Genomic DNA, 19828 nt, shown 5'->3' with positions numbered 1-19828 from the left:
ACCATGTGCACTGGTAGGGTAAGTGTCGTCTGCTTTTGTAAAAACACTAGTGGAGTTGCTCACAAAAAGTCAAGTTAAAATAGATGGAATAAAAAAGAAAAATTATAACTTTAATCTAATTGTATTGGACCGTCATTTAAGGTATTTATTCTTAAATATTATTTAATATTTTCCTCCTGTTTATGACTACAAGTTCAGTAATTTTGTTAAGTCAGTCATTTACCTGGATTAGTCTAGTACAATTTATACACTGGATAATGTTTTGTACTAGACTTATCCAGTAGATAATTTTTGTCCCATGGTTAAAACTTTAAACAACCAGACCTAGAGTGCCTACAAAAATCTCCAATCAGTCAGTTTTTAACCTTATAAACATCAACCATACACATAATTCTATAGTAAATCAAGCCCTACCTTCCAGCTCTACCCTTCCTCTGTCTGGCATTGGCAGTAGACACCCATTGAGCTTCAAGTGTTGTGAGATTCTGTTCAGCAATGAAATCCTTCACTTTAATCTTCCCACAGTCAATAACAAACACGACATCATCTATTGTTATACTGAAAAGTAGAATTGAAATAGAGTATAAAAATTGTTGGCTTTCTCTTCAAATGAGGTGATCAAACATAACATAAGTCTGTAATTATAATCTACAGTGGATGCATCCCATACTTTAGTTTACAAAAATTATATGACAATCATACATACTGTTAACAGTAAAACTTACACAACTGATGCCTTATGGTAAATGGAAAATATGACCAAGCAAAAAATTTAACATTAGCATTTTTTGTGCCATATTTTTTAAAGAAATCATTTTGTATGACAATTAACGAAGCATAATCTATAAGAAAACTTTAAGAAAAAAATTCTTTAAGAAAACAGAATCGTCTGATTTTTACCTTGTTTCTGCAATGTTAGTTGCTATGACAATTTTTCTGACACCAGGTGGCGGTTTGTTGAACACATCTTTTTGATTGATGGTTGGCATCAATGAATGAAGTGGTATTATTTTGAACTTGTCTGAAACAGAAAAAAAAACGTGGAAGTTGCACCTGTTGTCTTGTATACCCCAGTCATACAGGGAGTCAATATCAGACAGCAACCCAAATTGCTCATAATGTATGCCCTATCTATATAAAGTCACAAATCAAATTTAAAACAAATCCATCCAGTGGAGCAGAGATATTTGTATCCAATTTATTTTTATCATTCCATATAGTGAAAATTGGGCAATCCCATGAAATAGGAATTTGATATCTGACATCAACCTAAATTGCTTACAACATACAACCCATTTATTTAAAGCCACACACCCAATTTAAAATCAATCTTTTCAGTTGGAGCCAAGATTTTTGTGATGAAAATTTTGAAGGTTAAACAAGGTGATTCCAATATACCTCCAATCACTTGAATAGGGTATTTCAATAATAAATTAAAAAAACATCCAAACTTATTCTTTAATGGAGTAAACTTATGGGTTTTTATTACTAGTAATAAAAATTTAATTTACTATAAATCTGAGAGGTGACACAAGTTTGTATCTTTAACCTTCTTTATAATCTTGATGAAATGCAGTACAACCTTTGGGGTATTTTTTTGTAGTGTAAAATGCTATTATGCACCTCCTATTATGGCCTCTAATTCAGGGGATCAAAAAATTTACTTTCAAGAAAGGAAGATGCTGGACTTATCTGAGTTTGAAATCAATGGTCCACTTGAGGAAACTAAAAGCCCTCAATTAAAAGTCAATTAAAAATATTTTGAAGGTCCAAGACCTAAATAAATGACACAAGGTAAAGGTCCTGGGTCAGAAATTCAGGATCTGGACCTCAGACCACCATGACTGTGAACCCCTGCTGATTTGACATACAGTGTGAAAGACAATTGATCATAGTGCTAAGGTGGAGTGTGGGGTAGCCATTAGTGAAGTAATTCTAATAAAAGTTAGACTGAAATAACAGATCAAGGTTTTAGAAACATGTCCCCTACTAAAGCTACTGACCTCATGGTTCAAAATTTATTTTAAAAAAAAAGCTAACTAGTCAATAACATTAAAATGAATTATTCAAATGTTCTTTCCCTTACCAACTATACAATTAAAGCATATGGAAAATGAAAAATCAGACAGAAAGTGCATATACAGCTAAAAATAATTACTTTCCTTGAGTTACAGGTGAAAAACAAACAGAATTACAGACCCTAACCATTTTTACCTGAAGAAAACATGCGATCTTTATTCAGTATTTTATGTAAAGTACTGATCTGCTCCCAACCAGGAACAAACACCAATATCGCACCCTCCTATATGAAAATAAAAAAAATAATGTGGTAAGATTTAAATAAAAAACTAGAAGACCTGTTTATCACAGGAGCCCCGCCTCATTTGTTAGTAGTGATTTTTTATTTTATTAAGAAATCAAATGTGTCTGTAAGACACAAATAATGCCCCCACTCACTAGATTTGCCAAATTAGGAACATGTTTATTTTTGTATGAAGACATGGTTTGCAGATTCAGAAATCCTTCCAAGGCTGTGTTATTCATGGTCTGGGGATCAATTTGGGGATCAGAAATTCCTAAATATATGCATATCTACATATTGTATCCTGGCCACATAGTGTCATGAAATTCTGTTTGGTAGTGTCAGACTAGTTGCGATGAGAAAAAGGGGACTGATAGACATATAAAGGGACACATAAAAAATGTTAATACCCCATAACAAATCCCTAACTTTGTTGCTTGGGATATATTTCTGACAAAAATAACAAAGTCTAACTATCACCTAGTTCTGTAATATTTCATGAAAATCAAGATCCTTTGGCCCTGCACACCTTCATCATGTGTAAAAATATCCTGTAAAATATTTTACATGTACATTGTAGTTCAAAAACTGTACGAGGAGATAGCCAGACTAGTCATATAGCCCTGTTTCTGAGTAAAATGACTAAGTGTAACTATCACCAATTTCCGTAAAATTTCACGAAAATCAAAACCCTTTGGCCCTGCACACCTTCATCAAGTGTAGAAATATCCTGTAAAATATTTTAGATGTAGTTCAAAAATGTACGAGGAGATAGCCTGACAAGCTATGATCATGTGTAATCTGGATGGACGGACGGCGCGACAAACGGACGGACAGGGGTAAATTAATATGCCCCCGACAGATTGTCGCTGGAGCATAAAAAACCAAATTGTTATAACACATTCATAGATGATCTTCACAGGATAGAGTTGGAACTTCCCTTTTTAAGGTAGGTCATGCTTGATATTTTTTGTCACAGATTATTCAGAAATTCAGTGATCAGGGCAATAATGGTTCAGCTGCAAAAATTAAAGACAAAAGTCGACACAAATCAGTGTCACAACATATACACTTCATTTTTTCATTTAATTGTTTAAACTCAATTACTGTTCATCACAGGATATTCTCTCATTGGTGTGACATCATACAACATGTTGTCAAGGAAGTTAGTCAACAACAGAGTTGAAGATTAAGTTCAAATTTACCTCCATTTTAAGAACAATATGCCTGATAAGACTGTGTATAAGGTCAAGGTCAATCAATTCCTGGTCCATGTTTTTAAGTGATTCAATAGTCTGCTTTGAGTAGCTGAAACAAAACATTGGCAACCAACAAAAACGAAAGGAATAAAATATCAAGTAAACTTTTGATAACATTTTTTTCAACTTTTAAGCCTGGGACCATTAATTGTTTTGATACTAAAGATATGTGTTGTGATATTTTAACTACATCAAAGATGTATGAATTAACATCAGAATCTCTCAAGTGTAGAATAGTTAAATATGACATAAATATAATAGTAATCTATTTAGTATGCTAAAAGTCTGTCTAAATCATTAGTATTCAAACAATTCTCCAAAATATATGGAGTATATCCCTGAGATTGAAAGGACATAAATTTGCAAGTTTGTCAATGAATGTGCTCTTACCCTTCCAGATTGCGACACCAAACATCATTATTCCACTGTTGTAGCTGCATGGCATTCCTTTCTGCCTCATGCTTTCTACCATGTTTCATCCTCTTAGTAGATGGAGGAGGGGTATATCTAGGGCATAAAACACCTTATTACAGTATTTCCTCTTATCAGACATGGAATATATATTTATGAAATGTTTCTATTTTTAGAATAGGTTATATGAAATAACTGGGTTTGCTCAATGAAAACCAGCCAATCAGAGAGCTTGTTATAAGTCAAGTTCAAAATAAATATTTACTACTACATATATCAACAATATTTTTTTCGATGCTTACTTTGCTGCCATACCTTCATGTGCCATTACAAAAACATAATATTGAAGTTATAAAACAGAAAATATTGCAGTATTTCCTGAAAACGTATTTTGGATTAACTTCAATAATCTAAACTCACTCTGACAACATGACTTAAGTTTATTTTCTTCAATATCACAAAAGTTTAGCAGGGATTTTAGTCTTAAATGCATAATGACATTTGTGTATGCCCACAATTATTTTTCAATTAACAATATCATAGACACTGAGATGTGCAACTGTAGCATTAACCAACCGATTGATTTTAAGTAGCTGTCTTTGTAGGAATCATGCAAAATCTGGAAAATGTGATATATCCCAAAAAAGGCTACATATTTTTATTTTTGTAATTAATTTATGGGTATATATTATGAAATGCATAATTATTCATTCAAATCTGCTTGCTCTTAGGAGATCATCAACATTGAAAATCAAATAGATTCTATTGTATTTGAGTGTCATTTACAGAATTATCTTCCTTAATTTTGAATTCTACAGTGCATTCTATACAATTTTTTTCTCCTATGAGCATGGGTTATGTGAAAAACCACATGCTAATTTCTGTTTACGAAAGCATTTTAAACAAAATATCAAAAAAAAAATATGTAGGCTTTCCAACCATATATCACATTTTGCATGATTCTTAGCTGGAGTTCTACTTAAAATCTCATTGTCAATCTCTTATTGTCAGCTGTAGATAATAAACAATACTCTTAGAAATTACCAACTTACATATGAATTGTGAAAAATTCAAATGTTTAAATGATAAATAATGTATTTAAATGGATATTTTTGTTTAATGCATTTAATTGCAAATTTAAAAAGGGAAAGTGTTAATTTCTATGTAATGGCAACTGGAGATGTGCAACACACACATATATCAACTTTTTTATCCTAAAACTTTTGAACCTTTCAAGAAAGCATGCATATAAATGCTTCAAAATGTCACAGACAAGTTTGAAATTAGGAAATAACAGGTTTGAAAGAGTACTCAAGGGAACCAAGATTATAGCAGTAATGAAAAGAATGTAATCCAGGGACAAAGACCAGACATGGAAAACAGACACAACAAAGAACATAAAGTAACTAAAATCATACATACAAAGTAACAAAAGCAAATGAGCAACTCAGACTCCACTAAAAACTGGGAGCATGGACCAGATGCACCGGTAGGGGAGGCGTCCTCTGTTTTTCTAGAAACACCTGCCAAGTTGCTCATAAAAAGTCAAGTCCGGGGTAGACAAATGAGGAAAGGAAAACTATGAAGGCTACATTTAATCAGATATTTGTCACAACTGCCTTGAATTGGTTGAAAAAAATGGTGTACAGGTGTATGTGGATAAGGTCAACTAAATAAAATTTTTTGGTTCTCATGGCCACCCTTGCATCATTTCCCTTTTTTTTGCCACATGAATGAAGTACAGTGAAATCTGTCAAAACCTAATCCTGAGAAATCTGAATACGTGCCTAGACCATAAACTTCCATTCGTATCAGTTTTGATATATATCTTGAACCTTGGTAGATTGAACACTTATCTAAACCAATCAAATTTGAAACTGATCAAATTTTAAGTCCAAAAGGGATTCAGTCTAAAAAGGTTTCACTGTAAAAACAAAAAAACACACCCTTTCCTATGAACAATATAAAGAGCACCCTAGATGTTTTCATGGCAATTAAATAGTAAAAATAAATGCCTCTACTCCATCATTAATTTTCATTAAAAAATAGGTCTAAGAACCAAAAAATAGGTCTGATAACCAAAAAATTGAACTCTGAATGGCCTAAGTAATACTGATGTTAACATACTTGGTCATCTCCAACACATCTTCAAGTCTATATTCTTTAACAGGATAAGTATAACCAGGGATATTAAGGGATGGACAGTCATCTGAAATAGAGATATTTTTAAATGAACATCCATGCAGAAACCAAACAGATTTAGTGATATTGGCAGCAAATAGTCAATTTTATCACACCATTTTTTTTTGTTTCAGTGTAATGTTACTCTTATGATAAGATAAGAGAGAACATAGATTTATGCTGTATCAAAAGTGGAAGTTCCCTAACCAGGTAAAAGAGTTATTTCCCTCTGTTTCAAAATGCCAAGTGCTTTCTATGTAACTTACTCCTTACCATTTCAGTTAATTATTAACAAACATATACTGTTTAAGAAAAGATGAATTTGTGATCTTAAATGGATAATTTTTATTTGGAAACAAAAGCCATCTACTGCCTAGGTCTTCCACGGACACCATCTTAATTATTCTTCCACAAATATGTGGACATAATAATTAAAATATTAAAGCTTTATACCGACAGAGTATATCTCTTTTTTTTTCTACTTTTACAGAATATTATTCATTCAGGTCCATATTAAGAATTTTATAGCTCTATAAATGTGAGTATGATTTCACATAAAGTTGCAAGGGTAAAACTGATTGTAAGAACTAGTAATCCTGACATCACACCACTATTTTTATTCTTATGACGTCATAACTTATGACTAATAGTTCACTTACAACTTTTCTACCTCAGACCAAATGGGCATTTAGACCGCACACATGTATCTGGAAACAGACCTATAAACTCCACATTTTTGAATTCCTATGAGTACATTCTGTTTTTCAAATCATCTACAGGTTTATTTTAACATTGAAATGCATATGTACAGTATAAAGTAAATGTAATGAAATTTACACACTTTAAAATGTACATATCCTGTTATCAGGAAAAGAATCATCTTAAACCCAATTACTATACTTAAAAATTTTACAATATTTTTACAAATTATAATAGTTTAAAAATTTTCAACTCACAAGTCCTAAAATCAACTTACTAAAGTACTTTGAAAACTGTTTTGCATTCAATGTGGCACTCATCAGTATGACTTTCATATCTGGTCTCCTGGGTAATATGTCTTTCAGAATGATCATTAACATGTCTGACAGCAAATCTCTCTCGTGTATCTCATCAATAACTATGTGACTAGCTCTCATAAGATGACTGAAGTGTGAAGAAAAGGTCATGAAAATTAGGTCAAGGTCAAACATACCTTACTATAAATCCCTTTCATCAATTACTATGTTACGGGTAGCATATGTTCTATAAACTATTTGCAACCTAAGTTTCCTGATAATATGCACATCTCAACATACTGATCTAATCTAATAATGCATACATGTAGTTTCATGAGAATCCAACAAGAAATAAAGGGAGCGGTGCAGACATCATTATGACAGACAGAGACAGTGTACCCCCAAATTTGATTTGGAGGAGGAAAAATAAATTTGGTTAATAACAAAAATCAGGTTTTAATAGTCATTCAGTGAAGATTCTGTTCACCAAATCTGTTGGGCTGTTAATGAGGAGCTTGTTTTACTAGTAACCAACTCCATTTTTGATTGATAGGAATTTTTCAAGAAAAGCTGTTTTTAAGGTAGATTATACCCCATTACATGGAGCATCTTGCAAAATCATGTACTATACAGGCATATATATATTTTTTATAAACTAATATTGTTTAAAATGATGTAAAAATAATATATTTTTAATAATTTCAAATTATTTTTTTTAATAAAAATTAGAATGGTACAATTAAAAACATCATTTTTAAAAAGCCTCTCTCAAGAGGAATAATTGGTAGGAAATTCTCTCTAAGGAGAGATAATTGGCTGGAAAATGTTCTATTGAAATGTATAGGGAATTTCAGTTTTTTAAAAAGAGTTCAGTGACCCCAATTTTAGTTTTGAAATACACAAGAATGTCAGTTAAGTGTTCTTTCTATAAAGTTATAAAAAAATTTATCTGCCAATTTTTCAAAAGTTAGCAAAATATTGGAAATTCCCAAAAGAATCCATATAAAATATAGAAAAAATTTTGGCTTTCAATAATCTCAAAATCAAGTTCAATGACCAATGTTTTTTACATTACAATTCTAAAATATGTTCTTGAAGTGTCATCTTTGAGGAAACTAGTAAATTTTATCAACTAGAAATATTTGGTATGATCTACCTTAAAAACAATTCTAAATATTGAATATTCCCATAAAAATGTCTTTATTCAAAAAGGAATTTCTTCAAAATTGTGAGTGTTTCAGATGAGAAATTTTAAAACCTTTTTTAATAATGAAACTTTAAAACTTACGGGTCAGATTCCAGATACTTTATCAATATCCCTGTCGTACAAAATAAAATGGAACCTTTACTTCTTGGCATTTCCCTGAAAAGAAAAACATGCTCATTTTCAGATACAAAAAAATAAGTTGAAATATGTAAACCATTATTTTCTTTTAAAATGTGTTTTGAATATTTAAGTTGTTTTAAATTTGTTGTTTTTTAACATTTGTTTAAACTGACTGATAGTTACACACAACCATCAAATCTGCACATGATTTATTGTATAAACTGATTGATAGTTACACACTATCACCAAATCTGCACATGATTTGTTGTGTAAACTGACTGATAGTTACACACAATCACCAAATCTGTACATGATTTGTTGTATAAGCTGATTGATAGTTACACACAATCACCAAATCTGCACATGATTTGTTGTATAAGCTGATTGATAGTTATATTTAATCACCAAATCTGCACATGATTGGTTGTATAAGCTGATTGATAGTTATATTTAATCACCAAATCTGCACATGATTTGTTGTATAAACTGATTGATAGTTATACTTAATCACCAAATCTGCACATGATTTGTAGCCATTAAAAACAAATGGGTAATGGGTAAAATTATTGTTAACAAACATAGACCTATACATGTCTGGACCTGCATTACCATCATACATTTATCAGTACATAATTATCTTTGGTTTATATAAAAATATTAAGTAAATTAAATAAAATGCTTCACAGGCGCAGCTTGATATGACCATGAATGTCAAACTCTGAATTCCAACTTGATCTGTTTTGACTATTGGTGATGCACTAAAAATATTTAAATACTTGAATATAAAACTACAGTAATTATATGTCAGTGGCATTGGGTAAACCAATATATAAGCAGTCTGTCTAAAAACGCCAAAATAATTTTCACAAAATATTTAACCTGAGCTTACATACTTAGTGCACTTTCTATTATCTGACAAAATTATACCGTCAAAATACAAAATTTTACACCCGCCAAAATAACCCGCCATACACAAACCCACAACTCTAACAAATTAATTTGACTATTTGTAATACCTGGATCCAGATTTTCCATTTCATTTCGGTAAAATGAGTTTTAATTTCATTGAAATGAAATGCAAATGAACATTTTATAGACATATAACCCGTCAAAAACCACAATTTTCTACCATTTTTTCAATTACAAAATGTATAAAATTTTCAAACATATCCAGTGATGCAAAGATTTCCATGAGTGAAAGTATAATATCAGACTGACATGCATGCCTCAGATTTTTCTTACTTTGCATGATTCTTACAAAGACTACCACTTTAAGTTAAAGTACCTTTCTAATCTGATAGAGTAACCAACAGAATTACCATGCCCACATTTCTCCACTCGCTCATCTGCCACACGTTGAGCTACCTAAAAGAATAAAATATAAAGTATTTGATTTAAGAATTTCAAAAACAGGGATAATTTTTTTTATCCAGTCAATGTACTAATTTTCCATAAAACTATGATTAATAAAAAAAGTTTTAAAAAATACAGAATATAGCAGTTTTGAAGTCGAGACAGGAATATCACAGTGAGTCTGTCAGGAGTGAGATATGATGTTCTGTTGAGACTTTCAAAATCTGATGTTATTCTTTTTATCAGCGACATTATGGTTGATTTGACATAATATTGTCATTGGAAATTGCTGTTAATTTTCAATATCACAACAATAGCTTTAGATAGAAATTATAAGGCAGTAAGAACAATAGAAAAGGATAAAAATGCCGATAAAATACTCATATAATATAAGGTGATAAAAGAAGAGCAGGAGGAACAAATATTCAGCGTCACAGTGTTTGTCTGAGGGTAATAGGACAAGAGGAAAAATACAACATTTACTCTAACAAAAGAAAGTCAAAACTTAAAAAAATGTGCCTCTTGCAATGTAAATTTTGAAAACTGCAGTCAATAAACAGGATACGATGGAAGTTCTATTGTTTATGTTAGTGGGATACAAATTTTCTGGGTTCTCTGGCTTGTTCAAATCATGAATTAAAATTCAAAAGGAAATTTAAGTTTTGTATTGAAAAATTAGTTGCTCTAAACATGACCATCAGCTTGAAGCTCCAGTAAAAAATGAAACTTTGATAAAGGATGAAAATAAAGTACTTTAACATAATTAAAAACTCATGAAAAGAACTCAGATAATTTTTTTTAATTACTGCCTTTTACTGAACTAAAAAAACTGTGAAATGGCTCATTTGGTGAAACCCACCGCTTTCCTTCCCAATAACATATAGATACCCCATAAGTGATTTAAACATTCTGATGGAAAAACAAAATAGGTGGTATACAATAGCACCACGTAATAAAGAATCTATGAAAGTTTCATCAAATTACATTTAGCAGTTTCAGAGGAGTTGCTGATTAGAAGAGGGGATGGACGGACAAAGGGACTGATGAACGGACATTTCTTCAAATAATCACTGTAATCATTAATCAGCCAAAAATTTGATTACTTGTAATCTAATTTAATCGATTACTTTTCAAAATACCCTGTAATTCTGATTACTATATGATTACATTATGATTACAATGGAAATATTAAAGCCTCAAATGGTATCTATGGATAATGCATTATGTCCACAACAAAAGAGTAAAATGATTGTTAATCATTAATGCTTCTTTGTGTAAATTTTTCATTAGTATTTTCTTTTTTTTTGTGAAGATATTACAAAATGTTAATTCAATACCAACAAGTAAAAAAAAATCTAATTATTCTAATGAAAACAAATGTTTGTAAAAGCTATCAAAAGATCCTATAAAATTGTTTTAATGAACTTGATAAGAAGTACAAAAGTAAAACCCAAGGGTATTATGGCTATTTTCTTTTATATTCAAATATCCCGAAGGACAGACACCATGATCACTATATATATTATGCTTTTCAAGTGGGGGTATAAAAACAAACCAGACTTTTGACCTTATAAATAAAATTAAAGACAAAACTCACAGAAACAGCACTAATTCTTCTAGGCTGGGTACAAATAATGTGACACTGTGAACCTTCTCCTCTTATAATACAGTCATCCAAAATAAACTGTGGAACCTATAATACAGTTATTAACTGGTTACTGACAAGATAAGAAATGTAATATATAGCAGTGGCAAATCCAGTGCAGGGATTCCAGACGTTGGAACCCATTTTGTTTATTAATTTCATTTATTAATTTTGTGTAAAAATTAGTCAAAAATGAGCAAATCAAAGCCTGGGACTACCCTTTTCAAAATATCAAAAGATCCACCCCAGCACATAGTTAACCTAAGAATCATGTAAATAGAGAAAAAGTAAAAGATCTTTGTCAGTTTTCAAAACCACTTAAAACCTTTCACCAAGTCACATTAACAATAAATATCTCAATAAAGCATGTACAGTGAAATAAAACTCACCCAAACCCTGGGTAATCCTAAAATCTGCCTAAACAGGTCACTTTTTAAAGTCCTGTTTACCTTTGGTAAACTGAACACCTGAAATATATTTCTTTTTCTTTACCTTTCCAATCTTCCATATTTTTCATTGGTTGTCATATCAACCGTGTTTATTACCTGAGTAGTTTTACCACATCCTGTTTCTCCACTGATCACAGTGACTTGACTAGATCTTATCATAGATACTAACTCCTGAAAAAAACAAATTCAGTCAGTGAATAGATCTTATCATAGATACTAACTCCTGAAAAAACAAACTCAGTGAGAGAATAGATCTTATTATAGATACTAACTCCTGAAAAAACAAACAAACTCAATGAGTGACTAGATCTTAGCATAGGATACTAACTCCTGAAGAAAAAAATAATTTAGTGAGTAAGTAGAATCATAGATACTAACTCCTGGAAAATAGAATTCAGCGAGTGTCTGAGTAGATCTTAACACAGATACAATCTCCTAAAAACATGTAGTTTTAGTCAATTTAGTGAGTGAGAAAACTACATGGTTTTAATATTTCATTACATCCACTTTCATGGATTTATTATCAGATTTTGACAATAGATTATTTGTAATTAAGCATGTCCACATAAATAACCATAGGCTCTCGAAAAGCCTGAACTGCACATCTTGCAAACTATCAACTAAGTGAGTGAAGGTATCATGATATGTTACCATGTTTGTTTGACAAAAAACTGGCAAAAAAGAACATGTAGTGATGAATGCTTGAAGTTCAAAAGAGTACCTAAGGTACTGTAAAATGTTGGAAATGCCTTTTTTAAAGTGTTTTTAAAATTTTGGCAGGGGTCCCCTTATGACCTGATATTCCACCAGGTCTGAGGGCGCATTAGCCATGTATACATTTGCTGAAAAAGAACACAAAATGAAGTTAAACCATGGGTATGCAACATTTTCATCATTACCATTCATATCAGGAGACCATGTTTACTATATAAACCAATTATCGTTGAAATCAAAGCAAGTATAAAAATATGCTGGAAAATGGCAGCCCAGAATGATCTTTCGTTATCACCATTTAACTTAAAACACATAGTTTCCTAAAAATGAAATCTGAGCAACTGTTGAAAATGGTCGTAAAATGGCAGGCATTTTGAAAATGACTGCCTGCAAAAAAATTTCAATGCTGCCAGGAAACTCAAAATATAATGTTTATCAAGGGTATCTTGAAATGGCTTTCATTTTCATTATTCTTCTATAGTTGATGAAAATATTTTTGGAGATATATGCAAAAAACTGCTGTCTGACTCTATGTTCTATTTTTAGTAACAGCAGTCATGTTTTATCACCGATCAAATATCATTTTGTTCAGGATACCCTAAAAACAAAAATACCAACTTTCATTGAATTCTGTAATGTAGTTTCTAAGGAGAAGATTTTTGAAAGAAATAACATCAAAAACAGCATAAAAACATCCAAAAAGGGCAATTACTCCAACATGGGTCAACAGATTTTGACTAAAATTTGCCTACAGATAGACTTCATCTTGCTGAATATTTTTACAACTGTCAGAATTTGGTTAAACTTAACGACTTCAGAGATATATGCAGAAATCTGCTGTCTGATTCTTAAGTTCTATTTTTAGTAAAAGTGGCCATTTTTTTTTTCAACTGATCAAAAAACCAAACAGTCATTTTGTGCAGGATACTCTTTAAAAAACAAAAATTCCAACTTTCATTGAATTCTATATTGTAATTTCCTGAGAAAAAGATATTCAAAAGCAATAACATCAAAAATTCAATTACTCTGAGTAAAAAATGTGACAGAAATGGCCAGCCAGTAGTGAAACAATGATAAAATGGAGTTTCCGTAATTGATTTCTTAAATACAGCAAGCACTGTGGTTCAAGTGAAAACATGTACAAAATAAATGTAATGGTATGCAAGATTACAAATACAAACTTGTCACCACCACTGCTTTTTATAGCTGTATTGGAAATTTTCTTTGGTATTTTTCATAGAAGTTGATCCAGTCAAGCATACCCAGTCACTATCTGCCTGGGCATAGAACATTCCATAAGATAAGGTTGAACAGATCTTTCATATTTATGACCAGAACTGTTATTTGTCCTAATATCAGTCATTCAGGACTTACCATGTAAAGAAATTAAAAAAAAACCACTGACCATGTGCATATTTATGTGCAACAACTGCCCAATCTTTCTACATAATTCTAGTAATAGTCTACTGTTTAAAAAAGAAATCTGTGATTTATGACTAACTAGTGATACCCACGCTTTCAATCACGATGTAAGGTAAATAAACTAAGTCCTTTGTGAACAGGAAATCATCATGCAATATCAATATACCAAATATCTAAGCAATCCCTTCAATAGAAGCTTAGAAATATATTACCATAAAGTGTAACACATAGACAGACCAATGGACAGTTCATTTGAAGGACAGACCAATGGACAGTTCATCTGATGGACAGACCAATGTACATTATATCTGACAGACAGACCAATGGACAGTTCATCTGATGGACAGACCAATGGACAGTTCAACTGATGGACAGACCAATGGGCAGACCAATGAACAGTTCATCTGATGGACAGACCAATGGACAGTTCATCTGATGGACAGACCAATGGACATTATATCTGATGGACAGACCAATTGACAGCCAAGGTGAGTGGAATATAACCCAAATCTAATGATTGGGATAAATAATATAAGAACAATGACAATAATACCTCTCTTTTATCATATGATGGAAGTTTCTGTCTGAATTTCATCATCTCTTCATATCTATAGTTCTTTGCTTTATCACTTAACTCTTCAAACATTTTCTTATCATCTGCTTGAGTACCATTTAAGCTTCCTTGCTCTATCCAAAAAAAAAATATAATAAAATATGATGCTTGTGTCATTGTGATAAATGAAATATTAGAACCATGAAAAGAAGACCTTTTTATGCTACTTTATGACAATTCATATGAACAAACTATACAAAAAACACAATGACTTCTCATCCCATATTGTCAACTTTCCTTTCATCTGTGGCAACATCCCTTCAGCACTTGTGTATGAAGTTTTCATATCACAACTCATACACTATGTCAGAGCTTGCTGTAACTACATTGACTTTTTATACCGCACTAGACTTCTTACAATTAGCCTTCTGGAACAGGGTTATGTTGCTCCAAGATTGAAGTCATAACAACAGAAGTTTTATGGTCGTCATCATGAATATGTCATAGTTTTCCTTTCCTCTTTCATCTACCCTGGACTTGAATTTTTATGAGCAACTTGGTTGGTATGCCTAGAAAAGCAGAGGACTCACCCTATTGGTGCACCTGGTCCATGCTCCAAGTTTTTGGTAGAGTCTAAATTGCTCATTTACTTTTTTTACTTTGTAAAACCTCTCATTACCTTCCCCAGCATTTCAATCCTCCAGTATTAGGTAATTGTATACCATTATAAAATCTTTCATTTCCTTTCCCAGCATTCCAATCTTCCAGCATCAGATAATCATATATCATTATAAAACCTCTCATTACCTTCCCCAGCATTTCAATCTCCAGTATTAGAAAATTGTATACCATTATAAAATCTTTCATTTCCTTCCCCAGCATTCCAATCCTCCAGTATCAAATAATCATATACCATTATAAAACCACTCATTACCTTCTCCAGCATTCCAATCTTCCAGTATCAGATACATCTGATCATACACCATTATAAAACCTCTCTCTATGTTCCCCAGTATTCCAGTTCTTCAGTATCAGATAATCATATACCATTATAAAACCTCTCATTACCTTCCCCAGCATTCCAATCCTCCAGTATCAGATCTTGTTCTTCCTGTGTCAGTTTATACAGTTCATCAAGATCAGGTACATCAGAGCTCTCACCTGAGAAATTAAAAAAGATAATATGTCATAAAAACACACACACAAACATTAAAACAAAGCATGAATATGAAATAATCCAATGAAGACAAAATGTAAAAACAAAGAAAGTTTCATGTAAATGGAATTTACATAAATAAAAAAAAACTGCTGTAAGCACATGACATTTGCCAACCACCTTTATTTCTGTGCTCAAATTAAAACTCTAAAATGAAAAATAAAACAGAACATGGAAAACAAGAAAGGATTTTTCTTCCTTCATTAAGGTAAACAGTTTAATAAAACTTAAAAAAAATATCTCTGAATGTTTTGGATTATTAAACAACATGGATACAAATGAACAAAGATTTCTGAATAATATCAATTCAAACTGTGTTAATATATGAAGGAATTATATATACCTTCTTCATTATTATCAATCTGATCTTCACTGATGGTAGATGAACAGGACTGTGAAGGAGTTTCCATCCTAAAAGGAAATCAAATTGAAGTTAGTTTATTCTTACAAAAACAAATGTCTCCCCCCACCCCACTTCCAATGTTCAAAGGAGTAACTCCCAAAAAATTCAACACATTATAAATTCCTGGTAATATGCACATCTGAATATCTTGTTGTCATTACCTTCATAGTTTCATGAAATTTGGTGCAGTAGTGAGAAAGTGAGACAGACAGTCAGACAGGTGGACAGGGCAAGAACAATATGTCTCTCGACCAAAAGGTTGGGGGGCATTGAACATAGAGGATGGATGCCCCTACCAAACTTAAAATTATAATACATTATATAACCAAGGATCCTAAAGCTGCATACAAAATTGATGATTAGAATTTTGATGGGTTCCCCAGCTGCAGGGAACAAACAGTTTGTGCACAGACACAGACACCAACTGATGGAAGCTTCTTCACTAAATGGGAGTATTAACTTTTTTTCATGAAATTTCCTTACAATCATTAAAAAATGTTATTTACTTTGAATCATAATTACTGGCCCCTGAACTGGAACCCCATGCGTCTTGTTTTCTTCCATTTCTGTAACCTGCTCCCGGCCCATATCTATCTTTGCCCCTTCCTCTATTTAAATATGCTGTCCCTGAATTTGACCTTTGGTTTTCCACTTCCTCTTGACCCTCAATCATGTCAATGTCCTCTAACAATCTCTGTATGTGTGCCTCTTTACCCTGCATGGAAACCTCTGGTCGCTGGAAAAATAAAGATGTCTTCCTGTAAGCTAGCTAAGGTTGCTTACAATAAAATGAGTGAGTGTTCTTACAGCTGTGCCAGTGAATTTCTTTCTTGAAAAGCAGACAAAGTTCACTTCACCAGGGCATTGGTAAATGCATATAATTTTAGTTTTTAGTCACCTAACTTTTACATAACTAATGGTAAATATTTGTTATTTGTTGCAATAATTTTCATGTTTATCCAAATTTTGTAAATTTGTGGATTTTATTAGAACACCTAATTTTAAATGAAAATTTTGCACTTCAATGGATATTTGATTTTTTTTGAAACCATGAAACTGGTATTGTTTCTGCCCTATTCACAGTCAACACAGATGCCCTACTAATTCAAAATCACAAGTACCATCAAACTGAATTTAATGGATGCCTGTCTTTAGGCACATCAAACTTATTTCATGAGCATTCTTTTCTGTCATATTGCAAAATCATACAGAATTATGTATTTTCAGTGAGCAAACAATGTTTGAAATGATGCAAAACAAATTGTCTTTAAATGATTCAAAAAAGATTTTTGGCATTAACTTAAATATGCTAAAATTACAAACATTTATTTTAAAAACCTTCTATCTAGGGGGAGATAATCGGAGGGAAAATGTTCTATTGGAAGATAATTTAGACGGAAAAACACCATCTCCGGAAATATAAGTATTCCCTGTACTGAGCAAACTCTGAGAAAAAGATAATCAGACAGATAAGAATTTCATTCAGACAGGCTTCATTGTATTCACTATATATTAAACCATAAAAGGTATACTTATCTTAGGGTAGGTAGATACGAAAACTGTTTTATTTTTTCAAAAAAACATTTTATATTGAATTAATGGGGTAAACAATCTAAAAATTAACAGTGCTTGAGCCAAAATGGCCATAAAATGCTACGGTAGGTAGGGTAGCAGGGCCCAGACAATTTTTTTTGGCCTTGACAGTACCTGATTCATCTCATCTTGCTGTTTCTTTGCATTTGACTTTCTTGCATACCATAACCCAATTTCCCTTCCTCTTAATCCAGATGGCCTTGACCCTCTATTACCTCTGTCTCCCGTACCATGACCTCTAAATTGACCTCCTCCATCATCAAATTCTCTATGACCTCTATGGTCATGCCTTCTATGATTATATCTTTCCCTTTCTTGTCCTTGATCTTCATCTGAAATGTAATGTGAAAGCAAAAATCATTTACATTTATAGATCAATCAGTTATTTACAATGTTTACTTTAAATCATGGAGGAAATTGACAAATGGATGCCAGTTTTGTATGATTTTTCAAAAATTTTAGGTGAGGGGCTAATGAAAGTTTGTATATTAGTGGAATTCCTTCTTTCAGGAATCATTTTGTAAGGAAACATGCGTCAAACCCAATCAAAATTGAAAATGACCCACAAAACTGAGTCAAACAAGTAGATGTGTCCAAATACCATGAGTAAATGAAGAAATTTGTTGCTAGATAACATGTTTCCTACCCAGAACTCTGTCACAGTCTTATTTCTTACCCTTAACAAATGGATTCTTTACTAAAATTTAAAAGGAATGTTTTCTCAACGATTACTTATACAGCAGTCATTATAAAATTCAATAAAACATTTCTAGTACAGTGCTTATGGTGAAGCATATTTCAGATATCAAGAACCAAAATTCAATTGTACATGAAACAATATATTTACCATTGAACTTTTCCCAAAACCAGGATCTATGATTGCATAGTATACCAATATATGCTTACCTTGATCAAAATATCTGTTTCTTCTATATCCTCTTCGTCCAGCATTACCTCTGTAATAACTCATTTCTGAAAAAAAGTCTTCAAAATTGAGATCTGGTAATGATAACCACAATATAGAAGATAAAAATAGCAAGCAGTAAGTATAAACAATACATTAAAAATTTCATTACAACTGAAGTAACCATAAAGAAACAGAAAATTAACAATAACGACGATGCCAACAATATGTTAATAATAGGATTTCATTTCGATCTGTTTCGTAGTGGATCTGTCCCCAGTAGATCCGCGCCAAAGTGGATCCGTTCCCAATCATGAACTTGATGCATTATGCATTAGGAATTCATACAATTAAAATATTAAACATAAATATTGAAAACAAATTATCTTATCCTTTTCTATATATATTTTCTTAAATTTTATAATTGAAATACGAATAGATTATAGTTCATAAAATAATATTATATTATTAGTATAAGACCTAATATGATTTTTACATTAAAAAATGAAAAGTAATTAGTCAATTTAAGTTATTTTTTATCATTCAAGGGTATTGTTTTCCATTTACTTGTTTTAATCAAGATTTCTGTGAATGTATACATGCATAAATAAAACAGCCTGCAAAGCATGTCTTTATCTCAGAATAAATATACAAAACCTTATAGTTTCCTCGATTTAGATACCTACCTTGAAAGTGTAATGACTGTAGTCATACATAAAATTGGATGCAAAAACAAGTTTCGGTGTATATGACACTAAATTTTATGCACATGAGTTTATACAAATTGGAGAGGACGGATCAACTTGGGGACAGAAAAAACTGGGAATGGATCGACTGGGGATGGGTAAACTTGGGGACAGATCCACCTGCTACCAATAATACAACTGCAATTTTTTGCGGTCATATGAGTAAATAATGAAGACATGAGTTTAACGGTAAAGAATTTTTAATACATTTACTATATTCAACTGAAAAATGTCTGACTGGTAGAAAGCAAATTGTAAACTGATTATATATGGAGGATGTTCCTTTGATGTGAAATAGTGTATGAAAGACTCATGTAAAGTTACTGCTACAAACTGTTCCATGTTCTTACGTCTC

The 19828-nt window shown here is 31.8% G+C and overlaps 1 protein-coding gene across 3 annotated transcripts in view; it reads right to left on the bottom strand.

Moving 5' to 3' along the window:
• Positions 1–19828, bottom strand: part of LOC148601269 (ATP-dependent DNA/RNA helicase DHX36-like) — a 31548-nt gene that overhangs the window by 11498 nt on the left and 222 nt on the right. Inside the window, exons 1-18 of one of the 3 annotated variants that reach the window (XM_088555966.1) lie at positions 19687–19801; positions 18730–18795; positions 17938–18155; positions 16737–16966; positions 16171–16238; positions 15680–15772; positions 14612–14745; positions 12019–12093; positions 11426–11521; positions 9761–9840; positions 8437–8511; positions 7130–7296; positions 6100–6181; positions 3952–4068; positions 3508–3610; positions 2215–2302; positions 901–1021; positions 415–558 (exon numbers count right to left, since the gene is read on the bottom strand). In XM_088555966.1, the coding sequence (XP_088412092.1) occupies positions 415–558; positions 901–1021; positions 2215–2302; positions 3508–3610; positions 3952–4068; positions 6100–6181; positions 7130–7296; positions 8437–8511; positions 9761–9840; positions 11426–11521; positions 12019–12093; positions 14612–14745; positions 15680–15772; positions 16171–16238; positions 16737–16966; positions 17938–18155; positions 18730–18793 (1955 nt within the window). In that variant the 5' untranslated portion in view covers positions 18794–18795; positions 19687–19801. Of the gene's footprint in view, positions 1–414; positions 559–900; positions 1022–2214; positions 2303–3507; positions 3611–3951; positions 4069–6099; positions 6182–7129; positions 7297–8436; positions 8512–9760; positions 9841–11425; positions 11522–12018; positions 12094–14611; positions 14748–15483; positions 15528–15679; positions 15773–16170; positions 16239–16736; positions 16967–17937; positions 18156–18729; positions 18796–19686; positions 19802–19828 lie in introns of those variants that run through there. The other 2 variants (XM_088555965.1, XM_088555967.1) reach the window with 2 other exon arrangements.

Source organism: Perna viridis, chromosome 12 (genome assembly GCF_037379345.1).
Source record: "Perna viridis isolate PV_CMFRI_1.1 ecotype Kerala chromosome 12, ASM3737934v1, whole genome shotgun sequence".
Taxonomy (NCBI): Eukaryota; Metazoa; Mollusca; class Bivalvia; order Mytilida; family Mytilidae; genus Perna; species Perna viridis.
The sequence above is the reverse complement of the archived record's forward strand: the minus strand, read 5'-3'. Positions and strand labels throughout refer to the sequence as shown.